The sequence below is a fragment of the Myotis myotis genome, unplaced genomic scaffold (assembly GCF_014108235.1).
Source record: "Myotis myotis isolate mMyoMyo1 unplaced genomic scaffold, mMyoMyo1.p scaffold_m19_p_3, whole genome shotgun sequence".
Classification (NCBI taxonomy): Eukaryota; Metazoa; Chordata; class Mammalia; order Chiroptera; family Vespertilionidae; genus Myotis; species Myotis myotis.
In genome coordinates this window covers 198,727,865-198,747,604 of record NW_023416335.1, presented here as the reverse complement: position 1 = coordinate 198,747,604, position 19,740 = coordinate 198,727,865, and the positions used below count along the sequence as shown (strand labels likewise).

The following is a 19,740-nucleotide window of genomic DNA, read 5'->3' as shown; positions in this document are numbered from 1 at the left end:
GGCCTTCTGGGTGGGTGGTGGGACACCCTTGCCAGCCTGGGATTCAGATCCATCCTGCTGATCCCTGTGCTGGTTGGAAGCCATCTGGCAGCCACTTTTATATCATTTCTTTGTGGAGCATCTAGGGAGAGGAAGCGGCCGCAGTGCCCAAGGCCAACTTCCAGGAGGCCCGTGGTGCCGGTCCATTGGTACCTGGCCCTCTCTCCGGAGATTGGAACTGCAGGACTACTGAGGGAGTGAGTGGCTACCGCCCGGCTGGTGGGCCACTGGGACGGACGGGTTGGTCAGCTGAGCAGTGCTCCTGCTGTGGGAGCACACTGACCACCAGGGGACAGCTCCTGCGTTGTGCGTCTGCCCCCTGCTGGTCAGTGCGCATCATAGTGACTGGTCATTCGGTCACTTAGGCTTTTATATATAGATAATAAAAGGCTAATATTCTTGCCAACATTGACATTGTCAGCTTTATCAATCTGAAGGTTTCTAAATGGAATTTCCATTTTCCTAATTATTAATGAGGTTGGATACAGGAGTGATTAAAAACACTGAACTAGACATAGCTGATGCAGGAGGACCCCCTACCCGTCTAGATAGTAACCCTTTAATTTCTGGTGTGGGGGTCTCAAGGTAGTGACTGTTTACCAACCAGTACATAAGTACTTTAGTATTTAATCATATGGCTAATTGTTAATGTTTAAGGACCATTTATATTTCTTCTGTGCAATGCCACTTTTTTACTGGATTATCTTTGTTGATTCACAGGGATTCATTATAACCCTTTATCAGTACATACCATATCCCAGTCTTTTTCTAAGTAGAAGTCTTAATTATAACGAAGTAGAATTTACCACATGTTCCTCCTATAGATAGCACTGTGTCTCACTTTTGATAACTCACAGGAGGAGCCCCACACCCTGTTCTGTTTTAAGAGCGTCATGGCTCAGCTTATCTTCTGTATAAATTTTAGAATCATCCCTAGCCGGTTTGGCATAGTGGACAGAGCTTTGGCCCGTGGGCTGAAAGGTCCCGGGTTTGATTCCAGTCAAGGGCACATACCTTGGTTTCAGGCTCCCTGGCCCTGGTCAGGGTGCATGTGGAGGCAACCAGTCAATGTGTCTCTCTGTCTCTCCCTCTCCCTTCCACTCTCTAAAAAAAAAAAAAAAAAAAAAAGAAAAATATCCTTGGGTGAGGATTAACAAAAAAAATTTTAGAATCAGCTGGTTTACGTAATATGAAATAAAATATAAAGAACTGGGGATTTTGCTCAGATATGCATTGAATCAATGGGATCCAGTTTGGGGAATAATTAGCCTCTTATGATACTGGATCTTCTTATCTATGAATATGGTTACATTTCCCTATTTGTGCAGATTTTTCCTAATGCTTTTTGATGAAGTATTAGTTTCCTACAGAAGGGTATTATAAATCGTATTTGATTTACCCCTAACTTCTATATTTTGCCTTGCTGTTTTATTTTTTAAAAATATATTTTTTTATTGATTTCAGAGAGGAAGAGGGAGAGATAGAAATATCAATGATGAGAGAGAATCATTGATCAGCTGCCTCCTGCACACCCCCCACTAGGGATCGAGCCCGCAACCCAGGCATGTGCCCTTGGCTGGAATCAAACCTGGGACCCTCCAGTCCACAGGCCGATGCTGTGCCAAACTGGCCAGGGCTGTCTTGCTGTTTTAAAGTATATCTTAAAACTTTTTAAAAACTCCATTGTTAGTATTGCATGATTTTTAGACAGTGAAGATACAGTAGTATTAGAAATGTTTTAATTAAAAAAAATATGAGCATGATTATATTAAACTGTATAATATACAATCTCTGCCAAAGTTTAGCTTAAATAATAAAACCTGCTGTGACTTCTGACTAGCAGATACACTGGAAAGTCCATGAGACACTGTAGCACAGGGGGCACATTACTCCACCATCGCTAAATCTTTCAGGCTGTGGCTCTTCTGTCTCTTGGCCTTATAGCCAGGACGCAGGAACTCTATCTTTCTTTTCTTTGCTTCACTTTTACTTTTGTGTTTTTTCAGCTTCTTCTTGGCGGCAATATCAGGATTGGTTACAAACTTGAAAAAAGAATAGAAATGTTCTATTACTTTTAAAGTAAATGTTAAACTAATAAAAATCAAATGCACATATGGACCATTTCATTCACCTTCAAGCATCACAAGTGTTTACACGCCCACTAAAGAAAAGCTGGAGCCCCAGCTATAATGTCCGCACTCCTCAAACACAGCCAGTTCCTCTTCCTCCGTGGGTCAGTGCACACGTGCGCACACACCCTGGTTAAAAATAGTCACTGAGCAGGATGGACATGCCGTGCTCTATTTTCAAACAGCAGACTTACCTCCAAAGCCTTCCTCTTTTTCCGGAGTGCCCTTTTCTCATGAGCCTGTTTCTGTACAGAGGCGAAGGCTAATGAGAAGCTCTCCAGGCCAACCAGCTTTTTGAGTAATTCTATGATTTCCTGGGATAGATTCTTCAGCAAAGGATCTGTTCACACACAGAATAATAACCACAGACAGTTACCTAGGAAAGGATACATCTGAATATCTACAAAATCAAGAACGTGAAATATAAACTCCTACGGCATTATCACTTTTATTACTTGAACATTAAACGCTAATCTGAAACTAACACCTACACTTCTGAGATGAGAAAACCAGCAAAAGTGTTGGACACAGCTCCCAGCCACCATCTCATCCAGGAGTCAACAAGAGACCAGAGACCATGAAGCCCATTTCCTAGCAGAATCCTGGCTCAGAAGACATTAATTTGAGAACTGGACAGCACTGTTCTGGGCTACATTTGGTTAACCTGCTCAGCTCTGCAGATGTGGGGGAAGGTAAGTGTTTCTCCAGGCCCTCGCTGATTCACAGGTCACAGAGGTTTACCTCTGGCCATAACTCTGTGTGTGTGGATTAAAGACTCCTTTGTGAAGCTGATGAAAAGCTTCCCTGCCTCCTCTCTCCGAAATGCAAAGAACCCAGATTTCTGCATCAATTTCAGGAGAGTTCAGTGTACCTGTTCACGTTTCCAGAAAATAGGTACTAGGCCTTTTCTCCACTGTTGAACCCCCAGTGCCTGTCAGATATTAGGTGCTCAGTATATGTTGGCTGATGAGAACCAAAGCAGACCTGACCTTCACCACTGCTTTGCCTCTTTAAGAGGAAGGAAACGCTCAAGGTTGTAGGACCACAGCAGGTCCTGCTTTGACATTTACTTCATTTGCTTTACTTTAAAACTTTTTAACATCTGCTTTACTTTCTCTTTCCAATCCCCAATTCCCTCTTTTCTTATTAGCAAAATAGACATTTTAGGATCAGTGAGGCTGACAGGAAAAAGTGAAATATTTAAACTGAACATTTCACACTTCTGCTGTATAGTTCTTGAGAATTATATTTCACAGTTCATGATTCATATAGCACTATGAGGTTTAGAACCACCCTAAATTATAGTTTTCTTTGAATATTCATGCCTAGGAGTAAAACATCTTTTAGGAAACGTTCACTCTTAGACACACAAGAAAGCAAGACGAAGGTAGTCAAATGTAACACAAGCATGCCTTATTTGTTTGCTATTAATTATCTTTTCTTAACACACTGTGTACCGCATAGAAATCTCTAAGACATACGCCAGGGACCGCACGTTTTTGGGCAAACTGCATTATTTAAATCATCATAATGGACTTTAGGTGTTGTTTTTCAATAATTATAACATTTTTGTTTACAAAAACAGTTAAACAATTAAAGTTCCTAGTACTTTTTTAACGTATGGTACTGCGTAAAACATTTTCCTCTATGAAGAGGGACCAAACAAAATTTACGTAAGTATCTAGATTCGCTCCTTTTTCCATGGGCGTGAAAAACGAGAACACTCGTGAGCGGTCCTTGACAGACGGCGCGTGAAACATGAGAAAGCTGAGCGGTACGAAATGTGTTAACGTAAACTGGCAGGGAGGGAGGGCAAGAAGGAAGAAGGAAGTATTCAGGAGAGAGGTGCAAAGTACTCAGAAGAGGTTACCCTGGTCCGAATAGGTGCTGTTCAGTTCTCGGAACAAAGGAGCTATGATCTCTGGGAGATACGGCTTCACCTTGTCTACTCCAAGATCCATCGCCACAGCTCCGAGAAACTTATAGATGCATGTTCTCTGAAAATATACGTTAAAAGTGTTTCTCTAATACTTGCAGCCATACAAATAATATAGAAAACAAGGTCCATTTGGGGGCAGATATTATTGCTTCCGTTTTGGGTGCAAAAGTTCCTAAGAACTTGGGAGGATCACTAACACCACTAAAATATTTTTAAAAAACATAAAAGCCACTTTGAGTCACTCTGTACATGTCTCACACCTTTAAGGGGTTTCTAGGTGAGTAAGCAGCTTCCAGTTTTGCAATCCGAGACAACTTCTGGATCAACCACAGCAGCGTGGCTGGCTTGCTGTGCTCTTTCTTCCCCTCTTCATCCTCTTCTTGGTCAGATTCCGCCTTCCCATCTGCATGGGCCTCATGTTCCACTGCCTCTCTGGCCACACCACCTGCTACGGCTTCTTGTTCTTCCATGCCTTCTTTCATCCGACCTTGCTTATCGCCAGAATCAGGTTCCAGTAAATATAAGACTTTAGCTACGAACAACAAATTCTTAACAACCTAAAAAATAAAACGAAAGTGTTGGTATGCCAGCTGAGATCACACTTTAGATACAGCATTCACCTAGTTTCTAGTTTCCTAATTTGTATTGCTCTGTCTGGTCCATAATAGCTCACAAGAGACGTGCCAGGGCCTTGCTCCTGCCCATATGCCACACTGTGTTCCCTCACCACTACCAGTCCAACTGCACTATCAAAAGAGAGAAGGGAGCAGCAGACCAACTATTCAAAAGCAACTTACATTTACTGCATATTTATAAATGCCTTCTCTATAATTTTACATGTGGTTAAACTTTATAATATGGAAATATATAAAGCTTTTGTGATAGAATTACTTGTCTTCTGTTAAGACAATTCTCAGACCACCCAGTAGCAAGAACATTACTTTCTCTTCAAATACTAAGAAAAGGAATTCAATATTATAATTTAATATGAAAATAATTAGTCACAATGTGGAGTAGATAAGACTAAAGATGAAAATATTTAATAAAGAGCCTCCCACTGTACTGTCTGTATCAGGAATTTTAAAGGTAGCCAAGAATAATCCCCAATGGATCCCAGAGTCAATTAGATATATGGGCATAACTGAACATGTATTTGAGTATATGTTTATATTTCAGTTAATTCCCCAAGCATTAAACTAGGGAAAACAAAACAAAAACCAAACACCAAATGTGAGCCTTTTCCTAGACTGCTGGTAGAATAGGTCCCTTCTATTTAACCGGATAGGATTATACTTACCTGCTCTCCTTGAGACTGATCCAAGAATTTGGAATGTAACTGATGGCAAGAGGCTAGGGAGATACTTTTCATCTGTGAAAATAGACATTGGAAGATACAATACAAGGTATTTCTGAGTGGATTTGGAGAGGGAAGGTTCATGACTAAAAATTATATAACAGTTCCCTTCTACCTGCCACAAACATTTAAGCTTTGGGGAGATATAGACTGTGATTTCTGAGATTATTAGAAGGGACTTTTACAACACTCCAATACCTTTATTCCCCTCTTCCCTTCTTACTCTTCTCTTTCATCAATATATACGTAGTTCCCACTATGAGCCAGGCATTGTGCTGCTCCCTAGGGAATCGGAGATGGAAATAACATGGTCCCTACCTAACATTTTCATGAACCATGACCTCATTAATTATCAATAAGGTTACGAAGGAGGCAGGACAGACAGTATTAATCTTATTTTCCAATGTCGATACTTAGACATTAAGATATTGAATGGTCTAAATAAGCAAAGCAAATATCTGACTAGATTGACAGTCTAAAAATTACCTTTGAAAAAACTTGGCCTTGAGGATGACTGTTTTCTGGTTCCTAAGATTCCTATAGACTCACATACGCAATAAGTTGTTGGCTGGAAGAATTTCTCCCAAGGGCTAACCCCAAGATATCACATGAACCAGAATGAACATCGCACATGGGTCACGAGGGAAGAAAGGTTTTAGAGAAACCTTACCTTTTGGTCAAGGTCACTTGTTAGGAACCTGACTGCTACAGGTTCTGAGAGTTTCCTTTTAGTTTTTTTGGCATTCCGTTTTCTAATAAGCTCCTCTGGTTGGCAAGAGGCAAAGAGCAATCCAACAATCTGGGCTGCAGTGAGCCACACCCAGTTGTGTGGATGTCTCAGGTGAGCGTGCACGTGGCCTAAGGGAACCAAAATGCATTCTCAGATGTCAACAGATTTCTGGACTCTGGTGGTAAATAGGACTAACAGGCATTTCCTGAGTACCTACGATGTGCCTGGATTTGGGAACTAAACATGAGGGAGCAATGAGGTGAGAGACACTGCGAACAACTAGCAAACCAGCTCCTAACGTGGTAAATGACACGGGAGAGGTAAGCCTAAAACAAACCAGCTCCCTAAGAACTACTTTCAGATTGGAGGGAGATAAGGTGGCATTAACATTTACAATTTCTAAATTAAAATGAATGTGTGTGTATATACATACATATATACGTACGTACGAACATGTGTTTCTCATAATGATTGAAACTGGTGGCTCCCAATAGCTGACTGGAAAGGTATCACTTACGATGCTTTCTAGGTGCCAGGCAAAGGGCTTTTAGACCTCACACCAGTTCTGTGAGGTTGGAACTGTCATTTCCATCTGAGATTACAGATGAGGAAAAGGATGTGGTTGAATCATGTCATATCTGAGTTTTAGTTTCTGTCGCTGTATTTCATGAATATGGTTTTACTTTGGTTCTACATGATCCTTTCTAATAATCTGGCATGTCTCAGGGGAGCCATAGCAGAGGAGGCCATATATTTCTCATAGGACCACAAGTTCTCTTGAAACAGGTGGGTACTTAGAGCATTCATTCCAATGTCTATTTCCTACTGACTAAACAAAATTGAATATGTTAAATTAAAAATTCTGGGATATTTTTCATTTAAAGAGTGACATATAACTCACAAAAATGACATGGTTTAGTAAAGTATGGCATATTTACATGATGGATTATTTATAGCTATTTAAAGGGATAGCTACTACTATAAACAGACAGGATATAAAAGTTTATATGGAATTATGCGACCTCAAAAAAACAAACCAACCCCAAAAAGATTGAAGGGAATATATACCAAGGTATCATCAAATAGCAAGGAGGACTTTGGGGAGTATTTTCCATTCTTATACTTCTCTATAATTAATATTCTTTCTTTTAGAAATGAAATGTATTACTTATAATTAATATATATGTATATACACATATATATATTTAACCCCCTCTCCCCCACCCAAAGAAACATTTTTCTCTGTAATCAATGTGAAAAGGCCTTTTAATCTTTTTTTTTTTTTTTATGGACTTTTCCCCTGACATTACACTTTCTGAAATATTCATATTCTGATTTCCCAAATTTGTTTTCAATAATTGTATCACAATGTGCTTATTTTTAGATTTAAAGAAAAAGACAATACTTACTCCAGATTTTACCCAAAGTCTGAGAGGGCTTGGTAAACTGAATAATATTACATTCCTTGATGAGTTTACTTATCAGTGTGAGAAAACTGAACAGAAGGCGATCTGCAGCTTTTTCTTTAGTCTCTTCCATGATCTAAAAACAGGATGGACGCAAATCAATTAAGACAACAATTGCAAAGCATGTGATGGACATTTTTATCCCAGCGTGCAAATGTACATCAGGATTTCTCAATCTCAACACTACTGACATTTGGACTGCACAATCCTTTGCTGTGGGAGGCTGCCCTGTGTACCATAAGATGTTTATCAGCATCCCTGGCTCCTAACCTTTAGATGCCAGTAAGACATTGCTAAATGTTCTCTGGGAGCCAAAATCACCCTGCTTGAGAACCTTTGTCATATACTGTGGGAAGAAAACTTACTTTAGTCCACATTTACAAAAGATCCAACTGCATTGAACTACTGCTTTTATTAATAAATCTATTAGCTGTATCACCTGAAGCAAAACTACAAAAATTAGCAAAACTCTCATTCCCCTCCCAATAACTTACATCTTCAAAGTTTTCAGGATCAATTTCCTTTTCAATCACAGGGAGAACAGTTCCAAGTCTTCTTTCAAAAGCGACTCCTTCACTTTCCACAAACACTCCACAGACCAGGGCAGCTAGCTGTCTACTTAAGCTCTACCAAAGAGAAGCCACCAAAAGACAATGTCAGCACAACCTCGGAGGCTGTTTCCAAAACTATAAAATTATGAAAGTGGGCATGATTCTGTTCTCAACAGTTCCTTATGAAACAGAAATCAATGGAAAATGGATCATTGGTGACAAGAATATGGAGAAATCTTCATATCCAAGAAAAACATTTTAAAAAAGTGATTCGCCCTAACCAGTTTAGCTCAGTGGATAGAGCGTCAGCCTGCGGACTGACAGGTCTCAACTTCGATTCCGGTCAAGGACATGTACCTTGGTTGCGGCACATCCCTAGTAGGTGTGCAGGAGGCAGCTGATCGATGTTTCTCTCTCATTGATGTTTCTAACTATTTCTCTCCCTTCCTCTCTGTAAAAAATCAATAAAATATATTTTTTTTAAAAAAGTGATTCATCTTTATCCACTGAATGATTTTTTCTTATTTTAAATGTTTAAAAAATTGAAAAGTTTCATACCATCCTGCCACGCCCCACCTTCTGACTTTAATACTAAAACCAGTATTACGTTATGATGTATTGTTTATATTCCACAAAAGATGGGCCAGTGTTAATAGTGGTAAAGTCAGCAAGTGGACACAATCACTGACAAAAATTACATTCCATCAACTGAACAGCAAAATTGGAAACAAAAGTACTCATCAATGGGGGCTGGTTATGTGAATTAAGACACATTCTTAATAACTGGCTGACATTAACCATGTAGTGGGAATATGGGTGTTTCTTATGTTACATCTACAACTTATTACATCTTCTGAAATTTTACTATAAGAATATATTATTAACATACACAAATAAAAATAATCAAGCTATTTGGGAAAAATTAATTCAACAATGAATATATGTTCTTATTTAAAGTACGAACACCAAAAGCTAAGAGTTTCCATTGGAATATGGTTCAAAGCAACCCTAACCTTCTTTGCTCCAAACCAGGTGGTAACCATATCGAAAAGAAAATCTTTTTTCTCAAGGTTGATTTTACTGAGTAAGGATTTGATCGCAATGGATGCCATCTTTTTACACAAGGCAGAGTCATCATTCACCATCATCAGACAAAGAGGAATAAAGAACATCCCACAGTTCTCATGGAGCAGTCCCTAAAAGAAAACGGGCACATATGAGCACACTGAGACTGGAATCCCAAGATGCCCCACCGCGGGAGGACCGTGGGCACCCGAGGGCTCGAGGGAAACACAGTTACCAGTTTGTCTCTGTGACAGAGGGTACCTGAGGGAACGTGTCAAAGAGATAAGCAATCATTTCCAAGGCGGACTCTCTGCCGGTCTCGTGTTCATAGCTAGGGCAAGAACAGCAGCAGGACTCGTTAGTATCTTTTAAATTGATCAATTATCTTTAAGAATTTAAAATATTGTCTCAAGATGCCAGTCTATTTTTTAAAAAGTGGAAAACACTCCATTTTCCCAACTGCTGTGCAGTTTTACAAGTACTTTTGTTAGATCTTTACCATTCTCCTCAGTGGACTCCAGTGACCATCAGTGGTCATACTGAAGTGAAAGCTACTCAGAACTGCTATGTTTGCTAGTTAAGTCAGTGACTCACAGATCGTCCTCAGAGAACATGCCCTTATGTTTAGTCTTGTTCTTTTCAAGACAGCCGCCACATTAAAAGGAGAGAAGAAACTTCCCCACTGCCTTTGCATGTTTTATGGCTTACACTTACTTTAGTTGAGCAAGCATGAATTCCAAGTTCGGTCTCAATTTATCACCCAGGGGATAGTCAAGAATATATTTCAGAAAAACCTAGGAACAGAAGTCACACAGAAGATTATTGGGATCCTACCACTCCAGGATTCCTGTTTCCTAAGCTGCTTTCTGGAATAGGCTGGTAGGTTAAAAACACTTTTCAGAAGAGTGATCGCTTACGTGAACTTGGCCTCCTGAGCTGAGAACTGTACCCCTTCCTCTCTCTTCCCACCTCACTTACCCAGGTCCCCCCCTACACACCTGACCAAGAGTCAAGTCCTGGCCCACCCCTGGCTTGGCTGTTTAGGGCTCCAAATCTAAGCTCACGTGTTGGAAACACTTCTTGCTCTGATAGGTGGTGTGATGTGGTGGACTGAATATGGATTGTGGTTCAACCCTGTATTTCTTCTTAAGAATAACAATATGGTGGTAATAATATTAATACTGATAATAACTATTGCACTTACTAAATACCTTCTATGTGCCCAACACTGGGTTGTTTCCCAGTTAATTTTCATTACTTCCTTAGGAAGTAGGTAATGTTGCCCCATTTTACAGATGAAGAGAATGAGTTTGGCAGAAAAATAAGTAACTTGCTCAGATGGCCATGCCTAGTCTATCTGCATCCAAATGCTCTGCTTTCAAACCATATACTATTCAGCTTCTTTTATTAATGAACTAGAGGTCCGGATTTGTGCACACTGAAAGAAAATTAATTAGGAGGTGGCCGGCAAGGCGGGACTGAACAAGACTGGCCGGACACGCCCTGCAGCCAACCTCCCAAAGTCCCTACCTGGATGGCCGCACCTGCAGAGTCCCTCCGGCAGGTGGGGTCCCTCGGCCTGGCCTGCTGTGATTGGCTGAAACAGGCTCTCCGACATTCCGAGGGGTCCCAATTGCAAGAGGGCGGTTTTCGGGTGATATATCCTGGAATCAGGCTTCCTCCTCTCTGGTTCCAGGGTGCATCACCAGAGAACCGCAGCTGCCAAGTTACCACAGCTCGGCAGCTCCTGCGTTGAGCATCTGTCCCCGGTGCTCAGTGCGCTTCATAGCTTCCGGTTGGAGCGTCTGCCCCCCGGTGGGCATTGCGCGTCATAGCTACCAGTTGGTCACTTAGCCTTTTATATATATAGATTGTGAGAACCAGGCACATCATTAAACTTTCCAGGCCTGTTTTCCCCCCAGCCATAAAATGGGGATACTATTTCTTTTGAAAGATAGTTACAAATAGAAGTCCTGTATGCAAAGTGCTGGGCACACAGCTAGCGCTTAATAAATAGCAGCTAGCTCTCCTTCCTGAAAAATAGTAGTTAAGGAAACGTTTTCTCAAGACAAGATTCTTTCCTTTCCTCCCTGGCCTACTTAGCAGCCCAAACTCTCCTTTAACTCTGAGTTCGTATTTCCAGTTCAGGCTCTTCCACCCCCTGGGCTGCTCCCATGAGGGATGCACACATGTCTGAACACAAATCTGCTTGTGTCACTCCCTCGCCTATTGATTTCAATCGTTTTTTTGCTCTTCTCAGAACAAAGCCCTGAATCTAACAAGACCACACGGTCTCTCTAACCTGGCTCCCTTCCTCATGTCACTTACCTTCATTTAGCTTCCCAACAAGCTAAGCTCTTACCGTCTTCAAGGCTTATTTCCTCTGGCATTTGCCACTCCCTTCACTTGGGAGGTGAAGCCTTAGTCTTCCTTCGAATCTTCCTTCCATGCCAATGCTCAGAAAAGCCCTGCCTGGCTCTCAGACTAAGGTGGTTCTCCACCTGATCATATGCTCTTATCATACACTCCCATAGTTCATCAGCTCTAAGAAGCTCACATTTTCATATATCTGAAATTGGGATGTGTCTTACAATTGGTAGCATCCGACCCTGGTGTCATAGCTTTTTTTGAGACATATAAATAATGGTGTGTCCTGTGATGCAATATGATAATACCTTTTCCTCCTGGCACTTACGATGTCTGTAATTAAATAACTATTTGTGGCATTTTGTTTTGTGCCTGCCTGGTGTAACACAGGGACTGTAAGAATTTTCTTGACCCTCTTCTGGCAGCACCTGACACACAAGGATGTATGTAAGTAGTCAGTCGATGGCTGGACCACTGCATGGGAATCCTTGCTGCAGGCTATCACGCTCTATCTATCTAAACAGGGTACACATGGTGGGCTGTTCTCAAAGTGCCCTCCTCACACGTGGAGTGCAATGGGTTCCTGAATCATAGAATAAAGCATCAACACGGCACAAAGCTGTCTTCAGAATTTAGTCAATGTTGCCATCTTTCTATCTAAAAACCAAATGGAAAAGACAGGCCGACCCCTGCTATGGGACTAGGTTCTCTACAAACCTGTCTGCACTGGACCCGGACAGGTTCACTCTGAGCAGAAATGGCCAACTTGGATACTTTCCGCATGACGTCATCGATTTCAGGGACCAGCAACTTTCTTGATAAGATGGCCTAATAAAGAAGGAAAAGACATACTCTTCGTTTGATTGCAGATGGGTAAGCCAACCTGGTGTCAAAGTAGCCACAGGCAGTCTTCAAGCATAATGAAAATACCTCCCAAAGAAAAATCATTAAAACGGGCAATTTAATGTTATGTATATTTTCACCACAAGTAATAAAAGGAAAACAATGTCCAATATGATAGGTACAGGTACATACCTGTATTTGTACAGAATTCCCTGGAAGTATTACCAGGGCTCACTTTCAAATATTTTAATGACCAAAATCATCATCTTTATAAATCACATAATTTTGAAAGTCTACTGCTAGTCAAAACACTGTGTTCCATGTTATTTTAAGTATGTGATTCGAGGCTCATAAACTGTAAAGCCCAACATTCTGATGACCCCGTACCTTTAGGAGACCAAACGCAGTGGCTTGTCTTGTTGTATCATAAATGTCCTCCTCAGCATATGCTAGTAGGACCTGGAGCTGCTTTTCGGTTATCTGGTAAGACTTCACTTTCTTCACAAGTATGGTCACACACTGCAAGGTCAATGGTGAGATTAATGCCAGGATGTCCCACAGATCAGGATCCAGTGACATCATGAGGATTTAATACATTATCAATGCTTTTCACACAGGAAACCAGCCCTCTGGCCTTAGCAAATGAATCTGGAAAACATTTTGACCAAGACCACAAAGGACGATGTGGAAAACTAACTTTGATGTTAATCCTGGGCCTGGCTTTTTCTAAGTGGAAGTGAAAACACCTCACCTTGAAACAATTTACCACCATGTGGAAGTTCTGACCCCTGGCAGCCCCGAGCTTTGCATAGTCCTTCAGCAAAAGGAAAAGGTGTTTCGTCAGCTGCTCCGCTTTTGTTTCTATGGAAGGCAGAGGGAACCGCAAGACCCAGATCAGGCACTGCAAAGCACCTGTGATCACCTGAAAACAAAACCAAACAAAACCAGTCAACATACGAAGCGACCGCACTCAGTGACCCAGCGCCGAGGCAGGGTACTCTTGCACAGTCGCAGCCATGCTGAAGGAGTGACATGCTCTGCCCAGCTCTCCGGAAGAACTGTGCCGAAGTGTAAGAAGGCAGGGGGTTTCCCGTAGAAGAACTTACTGCTGTAGGATGACCCACAAGCTCACTTACCACATTCTTAACCTATACGGGTAAATAACTGCACAGGCTGGCCAATTTTTTTTAAAAAAACAACACATTATAAATGATTTTTCTATTTTCTAAAATGATATTTAAATTTAATCATTCTTACTAAGCTTGTATTATGTATACAAGACACTCTAATTAGTAGGAATACAAAAAAGGATGCCAGATGTTTTTCTCTCTCTCCCTCTCCCTCTTTCAAAGCAATAAAAATATATTTAAAAAAACCCCAAGTGATTTACGTGAGAATCCCTGAACCTCCAGCCAAGCCAGTGCCTGGAATCAAAGTAGGTGCTGAGTAAGCATTTGGTAAAGAAACTTCACCCTATTCACCTAGTTCAGCTCTACCTGACAAGACCGTCACTGCTCTGGCTGCCGATGGCCTTCCTGGGCTCCAGTCAGGAGGACCAGGGCACAGATCCCAGCTCTGCAGCTTTTACCTAACTGACTAGAGCAAATCAGCTCTCAGAACCTTCTGTAAAACAGACAATCTGAGGAAGGGGGAGGGTGTGGGCTTTGGAATCTGAGATGGAGGCTCATATGCTGTATCTATGTTGTGGGGCAAGTCACTTAGTTCAAGGCCTAGTTTTCTCATCTATAAAGCAGAAACAAGAATAAATACCCCATGAACTGTTCTGAGGATTCACAGCAGGGAGTAGGGGTAGTGACAATGGCGAGGAGGTGAGGATGATTACTGACATGGGGACCCACCACTCACCCTCATGAAGCTGCTGCAAGGATTAAATGAAATAATTAATGTACCTAGAAGGGCTTTATAAACTGTTAAGGACAATCCGAACATACGGGATTACTAAGTTGGAGAGCAAAACCCAACTATCTTATGTCGCATAGGCCTAAGAGTTCAGTTCTAGGTACTCTGCGGGACCAGCTCCGTGAGGGACAGGTGCTCACCTTCACATCCATGGAACCCAGGCAGTCTATGAGGAGAGACACAAAAGGATCCAACATTTCCAGAACCCGTTCACTCGAAGACTTGATCTTGGAAGTTTTCAGACTCAGATGCAGCAGCTAAAAGATTTAAAAAGACATTTCACAGCAGGTGCCCATAAGACCAAATGAGTTAGGCAGAAGTGAAATAACATAAGAGACAGCCTGAAATGTTAAGATGCTTCTTTCTGATATATAAAACTTTTGGAAAAAACGGGACACTGCCTGGGAGAGTCTCGGTAAGTGAAGAGGTGGGAGCTTACTGTGCAGCTGAGATTCCAAGTACATTTACCAAATGCTTACTCAGCACCTGCTGAGACTCCAGGCCCTGGCTTAGCACGCAGGACGCGGCAATGACCAAGATGGACACAGTCCCTGCACTGATGGATCTTAGCCAGGGAGACAGACTCTAGGAAATAACTGTAAATGCAGGGTTCTGTGGGGATCTGGGCAGAGGGAAGAGTGGGTGGTGAGGCCCTGGAGCAGGAACAGTGTGGAGACTTTAAGAACCGAGGGAAAGCCACGTGAGGCTGGAACGTGTGTTGGAATGGTTACAGTAAAGCAATGAAAGGCCCTTGCAGCCCGATTGCAGGATTGGCTCGCTCACAGGATAAATGGAAGCCAATGAAAGGGTTTTAAAAGGAAATGAAATGATTAGACTTGTGTTTTTAAAAGCTCACCACCTTTTAAAAGAATTCAGTTTTAGAGGTGTAAACTAATGGGCAAAGCAAAAATGAAACCATAATAATATTAAGTCAGAATCATCAATTCTGAGAGAGCTACATTATCAAAGTAAGTACTGGAAGAGATCAATATAAATAGTAACTGGACCAGTGCACCTTTAAAAAAATTCCATAACTTACTTCGAGTAAAACATTTACAGTGGAACTAAGCAATACTGAGATTCAGCAGCAGGAAAAGGCACAGACCCACCAAGTGCAGTGAGTCTCACTTTAGGGTTAATTCTTACCCGAAGCCCAGACTCAATAAATATGTGCATGTTGGTCTTCCTGCTCACAACAGCTTTCTGCCCGCCTCGAACTGGAGTTGGGGGGAGCAGAAGACAGCTCTGGGGTGGCAGACGTGGATCCAGGGCAGGGGCTGCCGGATTTCTGTCAATCACAGTGGAATAAAAACAAATGCTGCGTTCCCATAGGCTACTGTGGCCCTCTCTGGGGATGAGAGTTGAGCACTAGCTAATGTGTTGTTTGCTGAGGGGTCTTTTCTCCCTTAACCATGAGACACAGAGGACACTCCCAAATTCAGATGAATAGCAGGGGTACACTCCCTTTCTTTGATGTCTGAAAACAAGTGCCAAGGAGTCTCTTTCAGAACAACACAGAAACAAAATCTAAAGGAAGTTTACCAGTATGGCATTTTTAAATCTTTTAAGATCTAAATCTCCTTAGAAGCAACAATATGTATTGAGCTCCTATTTTTTGCCAAGTAGTTTATGGTATGCTTTGTAAAATAAAGAGAACTGTAAACTGGTGCTCAATCTCAAGGCATTAGGGAGATCAGATTCTAATCTAAGAAACTATGGGTATGTGAAATGAGATTGTCCTGATATTTAAATGGTAAAACCACCTTTAGTAGATTGGTGAAGAGGGTCAGCTACTCTGTGAAATAAAGACAGTACTATGTAGAGTTGCTATTAGGATTCAAGATCTAAATCTCTATTTGACCAGAGTAAGAGGTATATAGGATATTTAAACTCTATCCTAACTTTGATTCAATCAACATCCCAAACAGAAATGAAATCAGAGAAAACACCACAAATCTTTTAACTTAAATATTAATTGTTTTTTACTAAAGCAAATTTTTAAATTAAACCATTTAAAACTGAATGTCTTATCAGAAACAAGCACCTAAATGAGAGTTTTTGTTTTTCAAACTTACTTTTCTTTCTCTGTTAACAGGGGGAGATTTTCACTGACCAAACCATAACTGAGCAATAGAATGGATTCTGCTGTCATTTCCTGATTTATAATCAGTCCTGCAATGATTCGGCGTAAGGTCTCATGAACTTTCCGGGCCAGTTTTAAACTCGTGGTATTTTGTAAGATCTAGAGGCAAACACAAATGTCATGCTCAGGTAACAAAGAACTGCACTGGGCTTTGTTCTAATTTTTCTAATTAAAATTTTTCTAATCTTATAAGATTTCAAACAGATATAACAGAGTCAAATTTACCCATCACCTCAACCCCAGAGAAGACCAGGGTCAGCAGTGTGGGCGCCCCCAGGTGTCCTGCAGCCCCTCTCTGCTCTCTGTGGGTAAGGCCCGAGGACACACAGCTGGAGACAGGATGTGACACTTGTGAGATGTTGACCCTCCCGGTGCATTAAAGCCATTTCCTTACATAGATCTGGTAATAATAACTGTCATTTCCTTGGAGGGATTTGATGATACACATGGAAAATATATGTGCTCTGTTGACTTTTTCATCCTCAAAGCATAGCTAACACTCTTAGATCAGGTTAAATGCGTTTTAGGAGCAACTATAGAGTTAATACAGCACAAAAACATTTGGAATTATAGTTAACTCATGCCATTAGATAGTGCTTTTTGCTCTAGTCTTAGTACATATAACAGCGACAGAAAGAATAATGTTTATTGAATGTTCACCCCTGCAATAGGCACAGAGAACTCTATGAAGGGAGGTGAATTACAGTCCCTGCCCAAGAGGAGGCAGCAAAGAAACAGTGGAAAAATGTGAGCTTCAGCTCAGAAAGATATGGAACTAAATATTGACTTTCCTCCTTAACTTTGTTCCTTTCTACCTTCTTGAGCCTGAATTTTGTCTCTAAGATGAGGTACCATAGACCTCACAGGGTGGTTGTGCAGATTACAACAGATAACGAAGCACAATGTTTAGAACATTATGTATGTTCAACAAATGCCAGTTTTCTTCCTCTTGGCATTTTGGGAGAAGCAGTCTGGCTCCAAAGGCTACATTCTTAGCTGCTGACTGGTCCCAGATGTACTATTCACCCACTCTTTGATTCTTGCCTTTCCTCCTGCATCTCAGGGTTTACAGCAGGGACTCTGAACTTTGGGTTAGAACGCTCAACTCAGGGCTGCCGACTAGTGGCCACATGGTATTGGTGTCCTTACACCAGGGAAATGGTGATCAAGGGCGGCAAGGTTTGCCCTGCCAGGCTCTTTTCAAGATCCCTGTGCAGCACTCAGGTCCTCACCTCTTTTAGCGGAAGGATCAGTTTTGTCACCTGATCTTTTCCTACAAACTTGCCCAGGATTTCATAAGAATCGTAACTCTTGCTTCTTCGGGCCTCCATGACTTTGGAGAGGATCTGCTTCACTTCCTTCTCTTCGGCAATGGCACCGAACAACTCGTGGTTGAAAATCTTTAAAAGAAAAAGGTCAAAAGGCAGTTATGTACATTCAGCGAGATATGCCAACATAAGCAGTCTTTGGAAAAGAGCGTTGGCACGTCCAAATCAAGGAAAGCGAGTTGGACTGGACTGAAATTAGATGGAAGAAGTTTCTATTATAGTTCACTTTTCTCAATGTAGTTTAGGAACCAATTACTAAATAACAAATACAGAAATACCTGAAGGTTTATACTAATGGGAAACAAAAGAAGAAAACTGTTTTCATTGCCGTGAATAGGTTCTGCAACCTTAAGCAAAATGACACATAACAAAACCAGTTGTACCACAGGCTAATAGATACAAACATTTCAGCAATCTATAATAATAAAAGTGTAATATGCTAATTAGACTGGACGACCTTCTGGACAAAGCCGCGGCGGCTGAGGCCAACCGCCTTGCACGAATTTTGTGCATCGGGCCTCTAGTGTTATAATGAAATGACATTATTCAAGTACCTACTGTGCTGCACAGATTTATACATATAACTGCATAATGTGCAGACAAGTTTTAGGTATTACCAGAGCTGCTTAATTTCTTTTTAAGAATTCTCATGACATCTGAACTTAGTAATCAAAATTAATACATTTAATTCAAAATGTTATTATCTGCAGTTTTAAATAATGAACAAAATGTTGTGTAGCAAATTTAATCTCTTCCAGCCCTACCAGTTTGGCTCAGTGGATAGAGCGTCAGCCTGTGGACTGAAGGGTCCCAGGTTCGATTCCTGTCAAGGGTACATGCCTGGGTTGCGGGAGATCCCTAGTAAGGGGCGTGCAGAAGACAAGCCAATCAATGATTTTCATCATTGATGTTTCTATCTCTCTCTCCCTTCCTCTCTGAAATCAATAAAAATATATTAAAAAAAATTTAGTCTCTTCCAAATATTACCTCAAATTATCAAATGATTCAATTTTAAAAGGTGACTGTTAGTAATTTTTCACTATTATAAATAAAGCTCTGGTAAATATACATTTATATAAACCCAAGACCACAACTCTGATTATTCTTTTAAAACAGATATTTTGACGTGGTTGAAATTTTTGCTCAATGCCAATTTTCCTTCCAGAAAACAACAGCAGCACACCAGCTCACTTCACCTGAGTCTTAGCTTTTTAAACCTGCTAATCTAAGATATGAGACAGAACATTAATTTCATTTTCATAGGCTATTATTCTCTTATTTTGTAAACTGACTTTTTGGTGTCCTTGGCTTATTTAAAAAAAATTGGAATTCCTTTCTCTAAACCTTACCTGAATCATTATATCTAAACAAGAGTCCAAATCTCCGACTTGCAGCTTGTAGGTGAGGCCATGCAGCAACATGTTAACAGTGAAAGTCAGGACATGGACCTAAAATGAAATGTGGAAAAAGGTATAACTGGTTAAGACACCACACAAGAAAAAAGTAAGAGCTCAGAACTGCTGCGAGGAGAGCACTCAGGTACATGTCTGTCATTACTGCTGGGAGAAGTTTTGACAAATGACACGTACTTTTATCACTACCTAAAATCCTTTGACCAGTCATTTTGTACAAAAGCTGTTTGGAAAACACACGACCATGGTTCGGATTATTGTGACTAAGCCAGGCCAGGGGTGTATAAAGGCACAGAGCCCTGAACTTTACAAACCAACCTGTGAATTAAAGAGTGTGCCAATGTTGAATGCAATCAAAGCTGATACATAACGTGCTGTGAAGGACACAAATACGTTTTTGCCCTCAAGAGTAACCAGAGCTAACATTCCTAAGAGCCTACCACAGGCTAGGCAC

The 19,740-nt window shown here is 41.1% G+C and overlaps 1 protein-coding gene across 12 annotated transcripts in view; it reads right to left on the bottom strand.

Moving 5' to 3' along the window:
* Positions 1-1,764: 1,764 nt before the first annotated feature.
* The window catches only part of UTP20 (UTP20 small subunit processome component), an 88,953-nt gene continuing 70,977 nt past the window's right edge, over positions 1,765-19,740 (bottom strand). For 2 of the 12 annotated variants that reach the window (XM_036298257.1, XM_036298260.1), the window contains 19 exons: positions 19,224-19,322; positions 17,779-17,946; positions 16,479-16,645; positions 15,550-15,691; positions 14,544-14,660; positions 13,235-13,405; positions 12,871-13,002; positions 12,358-12,468; positions 9,988-10,067; positions 9,535-9,604; positions 9,222-9,404; positions 8,152-8,283; positions 7,601-7,733; positions 6,132-6,319; positions 5,405-5,476; positions 4,368-4,664; positions 4,039-4,165; positions 2,363-2,508; positions 1,765-2,081 (listed from right to left, as the gene is read on the bottom strand). In XM_036298257.1, coding sequence (XP_036154150.1) covers positions 1,926-2,081; positions 2,363-2,508; positions 4,039-4,165; positions 4,368-4,664; positions 5,405-5,476; positions 6,132-6,319; positions 7,601-7,733; positions 8,152-8,283; positions 9,222-9,404; positions 9,535-9,604; positions 9,988-10,067; positions 12,358-12,468; positions 12,871-13,002; positions 13,235-13,405; positions 14,544-14,660; positions 15,550-15,691; positions 16,479-16,645; positions 17,779-17,946; positions 19,224-19,322 — 2,691 coding nt within the window. In that variant the 3' untranslated portion in view covers positions 1,765-1,925. Of the gene's footprint in view, positions 2,082-2,362; positions 2,509-4,038; positions 4,166-4,367; positions 5,477-5,947; positions 6,784-7,600; positions 7,734-8,151; positions 8,284-9,221; positions 9,405-9,534; positions 9,605-9,987; positions 10,068-11,080; positions 11,129-12,357; positions 12,469-12,870; positions 13,003-13,234; positions 13,406-14,543; positions 14,661-15,549; positions 15,692-16,478; positions 16,646-17,778; positions 17,947-19,223; positions 19,323-19,740 lie in introns of those variants that run through there. The other 10 variants (XM_036298258.1, XM_036298259.1, XM_036298261.1 and 7 more) reach the window with 10 other exon arrangements.